The sequence below is a fragment of the Polypterus senegalus genome, chromosome 14 (genome assembly GCF_016835505.1).
Source record: "Polypterus senegalus isolate Bchr_013 chromosome 14, ASM1683550v1, whole genome shotgun sequence".
Lineage (NCBI taxonomy): Eukaryota > Metazoa > Chordata > Cladistia > Polypteriformes > Polypteridae > Polypterus > Polypterus senegalus.
Window position 1 is genome coordinate 79884280 of NC_053167.1, and position 8394 is coordinate 79892673.

An 8394-nucleotide genomic window follows, 5' to 3' on the forward strand; every position below is an offset into this window, starting at 1 on the left:
TCTGTGAGGTTTAGGATCGCTAGAGATTTATTTAAATTTGTTAAAAATGCATGGTGCTGCCAGTTTTATTTTCTTTACTGTATTAAACAAGAAGTGTATGTGCGGTAGATACAAGACAAGAATGGACATTTGGAAGACATTATCAAACAATTTTGCTTCTTTAGAAAATTTCATATACAGTTCATTATTATTGTATGTATGTATTTATTTATTTATTTTTGTTGCAGTGAGACACCCAGATAAAATGAAGCCTTCAAACATTCAGGTACATAAGATTTTTTATGGGTTGATAAAATTTGGACTAATCCATTAAATACAAAAATAAAGCATAATAATTTTGTAATTTTATTAATTGAAATAGTAATTTTCATTAAATGCCAGCTAAGGGAAATTACTCTTTGAAGACCTATTTCTGACTGTGCCAGTGCATAGTAACGGGAGCCTATTGAATGATGAATAATTATAAAATGTTACATTTGATTTTAGGCAACAGAAAGTGCAATGATGCTGTTTTAATAAAGTGCAGGGCAGCACCGCAGCGGTTTTTGTTGTTGTTTCCTGCTCGATTCCTTGGCTTAGATTCCTTCTCTGTTGGATTTTTTTTTTTTTATGTTTCCCTGTAATTTGGTCAGTTTTTTCTCGAAGACATGCTGCTAGTGTCGTAGATGCTTCTCATTTGGACTAGTATAAATCAGTATGCTGCAAGATGAAATGGCATTTAATCTACAAACCTTGGATGGAATAAGCAGCTTTCAATTACAAATGAAATAAGAACAAACTCGATGAAACATGTGCTACTTGATTGTATGGGAATGGAAAAGCTCACCATTTTAATTATGAAGGATCAGTTAATCATGCATACTTCTATTTTCTGAAACTTCTGATCAAATGAAAGGGTTGTTAGTGTCTTTCCTGGCCTCATCGAGAGCAAGGAAAGAATCAGCTTTGCATGGTGGTCTTGTTGTGCAGGGCACAATCACATAAAAATTCACACTCACCCATACTTGGTCGATTTAGAGTTCCCAGTCAACATATTGATCACTGGAATGAAACCAGAGTATTGTCAGAAAAAGAACACCCAGACAGGGATTGAGCCAAGGTCTCCTAGAGCTGTGCCACAGTGAAAGGCTAACTGTGATGGGATGCTCATCTTTCTTCTAGCAGGATGAAGAGGAAGAAGTGAAACTGTGCACAGTGAAAATACACTTCACGTACACTGTGGCAATTCGAGTGAAGGTGGGTCTCGCTTACAGTGCCCTTCTTGAGAAAGTCAGCAAGAAATTGGAACAACCACCATCAACAATAGTGCTGAGGTACGGAAAAATATCAGTATAATCAGGTAAGGTCATGACAAAGATGAATGTGGAAACAGGGGAACGATTCTGTGTGTGCTTAAGTTATGGTGGTTTTAGCTTTTTTGTTCAAATACGTATTAAATTAATCCACTGTTAAAGACAGTGTATAATTTTTATATTTCATGTTAAGTTATAACATGTTATGATTGGAGAAGGACTGGAGTTGTGTCCAGGGTGGGCTCCTGTCTTACACTTGATGCTGCCAGGATCATGTTCAACTGTTTTACCCGATTACCCATGTATCATATTCTAATATAGTTTCTGCACACATACTATAAAAAAAATTAGCCAATATGCTGTCTATTTGTAAAAGAAAATATTGCTCCCTTTTCTTTATATGTAATTGTGCAAAATATACTAAAATATTCATAATCAAGATTTGTGAAAGCTGTTATACCCAGTAGCTCAAGTTTCATACAGCCATGGGCTGAAACCCTGGTAGGTCATTGAAATGCTAGTAATCCAAACTCATAGTAACCACTCTATAATTTTAAGTATGAGAACCGTCACTCATGAAAGGTGAAATATTTGTACTTTGGTTAACAGGTACAAGAATACTGGTAGTAATGAGAAACTGACCGTGGACCATTCCGAAATGTGCACTTTATGGAACCAAGTGCAGAATGGACGCCTTGTTCTTTGGTGTGAGCGGACAGAGGTATGCTGCGTGATGAGTCTATTAAATAAACATAATGCATTGTGGGCCTGCTGTTCACTGAATTATTCAATAAGTAAATGCACAAATGTAGAGGTTTAGATTTTGGAACTTTTGATCTCTCATATTGAGAAGCATCCAGCGCAAGGTAGTAGAAGAGCAGTTGAATGTCAGCCATGACTAAGCTTACACAGGCCAGAGATCTCAGTACAAGGAGGACCTTTGCCATGCCATCCAGGAAAACAATGGCATGAAGACAGCTACCATACTATCCATAAATGCTACAACTAGCAGAATGGTATAGCAGGTGCTTTGTCATGGAAGAGTGAATTAAAAAAGAAGCCTAAACTCTACTTCAATAAATATATTTTGGTAGCTTATCATCAATTGTTTCTACATGTATTAAAGGGTTGTCATCCCTAAAGTTGTAGGAATGTGGGAACTGATGAATGTGCACAGCTATCAGCTTCTGATTTATCATAAATGTTTTAAACTTGTTTAGCCAGCTATTGAGGGGCAGTACAGAAGATTTGATGCATTATCACTAATTACCACCTTATCGTTCTCCTTCTCCCTTCCTGTTTTTAAGAACAAAGAAAATGAGCTAAAAAATAATCAGTTTGTAGCTCTTTATCGCTATGAAGCAGTACAACCAGAAGATCTAGAATTTCAGGCTGGAGACATCATCAACGTTCTTTCAAAAGGTATGGCTATTGTGAAGGAAATTATTTTTGATGTATTACTATTGTGATTCAGTGTGGGATGACAAACTAGAGAGAATAACACGATTTTCACCATTTAATTCTCGTAAGCCTTTTCTTTTAAACTCAAAATAAACACTTGCGTTATGGTATAGATGCAAAACAAACAAGAAGCAGGTAACCTCTTACAGCTCAAGCGAAGTGTTCCTTTAAATGTAAAAAAAAACAGTTTTATACATATGTATTCTCATATACAGTATATTGCTATTATAGAACAAAGGCTTTCTTCCTGGTTCACCTAAAACGATGGCGTAGGTTTGACCATGTGATAAGTTGTTTACCTTGAGTTTCCTGTTCAATCAATAGGATGATTTACTATTTTTTTGTGCTCTCTCCTTATCCACGTCTATATAAGCCTAGGACTGCCTTTTGTCTAGTCAGAGTGGCTCAAGCAGAATGAGGGTTCACTAGATCTATTGAATTAATATACACTTTATATATGTTTTATCTATCTATCCATCCATCCTGAACCCACAGGTTTTTCCACAGCACTACTGGTATGCAGAATACTGTAAATAATTGTGACAAGTGTGCTGATAAAGACATTCATACACTCATTTCACATTGAATGATTATATATATATATATATATATATATATATATACACACATACAGTGTATCCGGAAAATATTCACAGCACATCACTTTTTCCACATTTTGTTATGTTACAGCCTTATTCCAAAATGGATTAAATTCATTTTTTTCCTCAGAATTCTACACACAACACCCCATAATGACAATGTGAAAAAGGTTTACTTGAGGTTTTTGCAAATTTATTAAAAATAAAAAATTTGAGAAAGCACATGTACATAATTATTCACAGCCTTTACCATGAAGCTCAAAATTGAGCTCAGATGCATCCTGTTTCCCCTGATCATCCTTGAGATGTTTCTGCAGCTTAATTGGAGTCCACCTGTGGTAAATTCAGTTGATTGGACATGATGTGGAAAGGCACACACCTGTGTCTATATAAGGTTCTACAGTTGACAGCTCATGTCAGAGCACAAACCAAGCATGAAGTCAAAGGAATTAATTGTCTGTAGACCTCCGAGACAGGATTGTCTCGAGGCACAAATCTGGGGAAGGTTACAGAAAAAATTCTGCTGCTTTGAAGGTCCCAATGAGCACAGTGGCCTCCATCATCAGTAAGTGGAGGAAGTTCGAAACCACCAGGACTCTTCTTAGAGCTGGCAGAACATCTAAACTGAGTGATCGGGGGAGAAGGGCCTTAGTCAGGGAGGTGACCAAGAACCCAATGGTCACTCTGTCAGAGCTCCAGAGGTCCTCTGTGGAGAGAGTAGAACCTTTCAGGAGGACAGCCATCTCTGTAGCAATCCACCAATCAGGCCTGTATGGTAGAGTGGCCAAACGGAAGCCACTCCTTAATAAAAGGCACATGGCAGCCTGTCTGGAGTTTGCCAAAAGGCACCTGAAGGACTCTCAGACCATGAGAAACAAAATTCTCTGGACTGATGAGACAAAGATTGAACTCTTTGGTGTGAATACCAGGTGTCACGTTTGGAGGAAACCAGGCACCACTCATCACCAGGCCAATACCATCCCTACAGTGAAGCATCGTGGTGGCAGCATCATGCTGTGGGGATGTATTTCAGCGGCAGGGACAGGGAGACTAGTCAGGATAAAGGGAAAGATGACTGCAGCAATGTACAGAGACATCCTGGATGAAAACCTGCTCCAGAGCGCTCTTGACCTCAGAATGGGGCGACGGTTCATCTTTCAGCAGGACAACGACCCTAAGCACACAGCCAAGATATCAAAGGAGTGACTTCAGGACAACTCTGTGAATGTCCTTGAGTGGCCCAGCCAGAGCCCAGACTTGAATCCGATTGAACATCTCTGGAGAGATCTTAAAATGGCTGTGCACCGACACTTCCCATCCAACCTGATGGAGCTTGAGAGGTGCTGCAAAGAGGAATGGGCAAAACTGGCCAAGGATAGGTGTGCCAAGCTTGTGGCATCATATTCAAAAAGATTTGAGGCTGTAATTGCTGCCAAAGGTCCATCGAAAAAGTATTGAGCAAAGGCTGTGAATACTTATGCACATGTGATTTGTCAGTTTTTTTATTTTTAATAAATTTGCAAAAATTTCAAGTAAACTTTTTTCACGTTGTCATTATGGGGTGTTGTGTGTAGAATTCTGAGGAAAAAAATGAATTTAATCCATTTTGGAATAAGGCTGTAACATAACAAAATGTGGAAAAAGTGATGCTCTGTGAATACTTTCCAGATGCACTGTATATACCGTGGGTACAGAAAGTATTCAGACCCCCTTCAATTTTTCACTCTTTGTTATATTGCAGCCATTTGCTAAAATCATTTAAATTAATTTTTTTCGTCATTAATGTACACACAGCACCCCATATTGACAGACAAAAAAAACACCTTTGGGGTGTTTTTCAGCTGCAGGGACAGGACAACTGGTTGCAATCGAGGGAAAGATGAATGCGGCCAAGTACAGGGATATCCTGGACAAAAACCTTCTCCAAGTGCTAAGGACCTCAGACTGGGCCGAAGGTTTACCTTCCAACAAGACAATGACCCTAAGCACACAGCTAAAATAACGAAGAAGTGGCTTCACAACAACTCTGTGACTGTTCATGAATGGCCCAGCCAGAGCCCTGACTTAAACCCAATTGAGCATCTCTGGAGAGACCTAAAAATGGCTGTCCACCAACGTTTATCATCCAACCTGACAGAACTGGAGAGGATCTGCAAGGAGGAATGGCAGAGGATCCCCAAATCCAGGTGTGAAAAACTTGTTGCATCTTTCCCAAGAAGACTCATGGCTGTATTAGCTCAAAAGGGTGCTTCTACTAAATACTGAGCAAAGGGTCTGAATACTTAGGACCATGTGATATTTCAGTTTTTCTTTTTTAATAAATCGGCAAAATTCTGAAAAATTTTTTTTTTGTCTGTCAATATGGGGTGCTGTGTGTACATTAATGAGGAAAAAAAAATAATTTAAATGATTTTAGCAAATGGCTGCAATATAACAAAGAGTGAAAAATTGAAGGGGGTCTGAATACTTTCCGTACCCACTATACACTCACTGGTACACCAATTTACTGTGTCTTAATGAAAATATCTAATCAGCCAATGACACGTCAGCAACTCAATGCAATTAGTTATGTAGATATTGTCAAGATAATCTGCTGAAGTTCAAACAGAGGACCAGAATGGGGAAGAAAGGTGATTTAAGTGACTTTAAACGTGGCATGGTTGTTGGTGCTAGATGGCTACTCTGAGGATTTCAGAAACTGCTGATATACTAGAATTTTCATGCACAACCATCCAAGAGGGGAAAATATTCAGTGAGTGGTAGTTGTCTGGACAAAAATGCCTTGTTGATGCCAGAGGAGAATGGCTAGACTGGTTTGAGCGGATAGAAAGGCAACAGTAACTCAGAAAACCACTCTTTACAACCGAGGTATGCAGAAGAGCATCTCTGAATGCACACAATGTTGAAAGTTGAAACAGATGGGCTACAGCAGCAGGAGACCACACTGTGTGTCATTCCTGTCCGCTAAGAACAGGCAACTGAGGCTGCAATTCGCATGGGCTAAACAAAATTGGATAATATAAGATTGGAAAAACATTACCTGGTCTGATGGGTCTCAATTTCTTCTGCAGTATTTGGATAGTTTGTTTAGAATGTGGCTTCTACAACATTGAAAGCATGGATCCATCTCACCTTGCATAAAAGGTTCAGGCTGGTGGTAGTGGTGTAATGATTTGGGGGATATTTTCTTGGCTTACTTTGGTTCCCTTAGTACCAATTCAGCATCATTTAAATGCCACAGCCTTCCTGAGTATTGTTGCTGACCATGTCCATCACTTTATGACTGCCGTGTTCCCATGTTCTGATGGCTTCTTCCATTAGGATAACACGTCATGTCACAAAGCTCAAATCATCTCAAACTGATCTCTTAAACATGACAATGAGTTCACTATACTTGCATGGCCTCCACAGTCACCAGATCTCAATCCAGTAGAGCACCTTTGGGGTGTGGTGTCATGGGAGATTCATATCATGGATGTACAGCAGACAAATCTGCAGCAACTGTACAAAATCTACCATGTCAATATAGACCTAAATCTCTGAAGAATGTCTCCAGTACCTTGTTGAATCTAGGCCATGAAGAATTACAGCAGTTCTGAAGGCAAAAGTGGGTCCAGCCCGGTACTAGCAAGGTGTACCTAATAAAGTGGCCAGTGAGTGAGGGTGTGTGTACACAGATACATATACACAATGATCTCTAGCTGAAAACCACACAGAATGTACCTGGAAATTCCATTATGTTAAATCGTGAAAATCGAATTACATATACTTGTAATTCATTTTTTAATAGATTTATTTTTCAGTTAGTATAAAGTATAACACACACACACACACTGCTATATTAAAAAAAAAAAACAAATGGCAATCAAAAATACAACCAATGCATTAAATTATAGAAAATGTAAAGATTTCAAAAATCTTAAATGTTGTTTAACAATGACCCAGTGAAGAGCTGATTAATCACAAAAAGCCCCTTATGCTAGAATTCTTAAAACAACAGGAGTTAAGCAGAAAAGTGAAATCAGACATTTTGAAATATAATTTCAAGTTGTCTCTCATTTGCATTCTCACTAATGAATAAAGAACTAAAGGTATCTGAGGCAGGAATTCGAATGATACATGAAATGTTTACCCAGCTTATCACAGAGGGGACCACCTGTTTGTCGATCTTCAAGCCTGCTAAGCTCAATGTGGAGCTGTGGGGTCTGGGACCTCCTCCAGCAGTATCAGGCGCACATCAGCAGCCAACTATGATGTGAAGTGTATTGTGTATATTATTTTTTTATTTATTAATACCATATCTGTTACAACACATTTTTCTACCCTAAAACCGAAGGCTACAGGACTGAGTCTGCAAGAAGGGTGAAATGCAGAGACTCACAGAGTTTAAGTTGGAAAAGGTTCTTCATTTTTGTTCACTTTATTTACACATGTATATTTTTTTTCACCCCCCTACAGTCAACGAAGACTGGTATGAAGGAGAGTGCAACGGAAAAGTGGGAATATTTCCTGCTGGGTTTGTTAAAGAATATTTTGTACACAATCAACATTTTATTCTGAACACAAGTTAGTATTTTAAAAGAATGTTAAATGTTATTCCTACACATGTGGTACCTTCACACGAAGGCGTCGTTTGTTCTCCTAATATCCGATAAAAATATTTATAGAGTCAACTGTATTCTGTAAGTGTGACAATATTACTACTACCATTACATTTTAACAAATTACAATGTACATGTTTCAAAGGATTTTAATTTTGTCAGTCTAAATATTAAAATAAACTACAACTTACTGATTTCATAGACAGGCAGATATTCATATCATTTAATTACAGTTAAGTGAATTCCAGTAGACTTTTCTCTTGTAAATTTGTAATTGGACTGTTGCTTTATATCTATATAATGTATAGAAATTGGTGAGCATATGTGTCATTTATACGGATTAATTTGTTTGTAAATATTTCAGTTGTATCATTAGTTTGAGAACTGAATACTGTATATTCCAAACAAGTGTTCAAATTAAAATGACTTTTTATAGTTGAC

At 38.0% G+C, this 8394-nt stretch overlaps 1 protein-coding gene across 2 annotated transcripts in view; it reads left to right on the top strand.

Moving 5' to 3' along the window:
* Positions 1–8394, top strand: part of ncf2 (neutrophil cytosolic factor 2) — a 34763-nt gene extending 26369 nt beyond the window's left edge. Inside the window, exons 11-15 of one of the 2 annotated variants that reach the window (XM_039735472.1) lie at positions 228–265; positions 1165–1313; positions 1902–2013; positions 2600–2714; positions 7811–8394. In XM_039735472.1, the coding sequence (XP_039591406.1) occupies positions 228–265; positions 1165–1313; positions 1902–2013; positions 2600–2714; positions 7811–7923 (527 nt within the window). In that variant the 3' untranslated portion in view covers positions 7924–8394. Of the gene's footprint in view, positions 1–227; positions 266–1161; positions 1314–1901; positions 2014–2599; positions 2715–7810 lie in introns of both variants that reach the window. The other variant, XM_039735471.1, reaches the window with a different exon arrangement.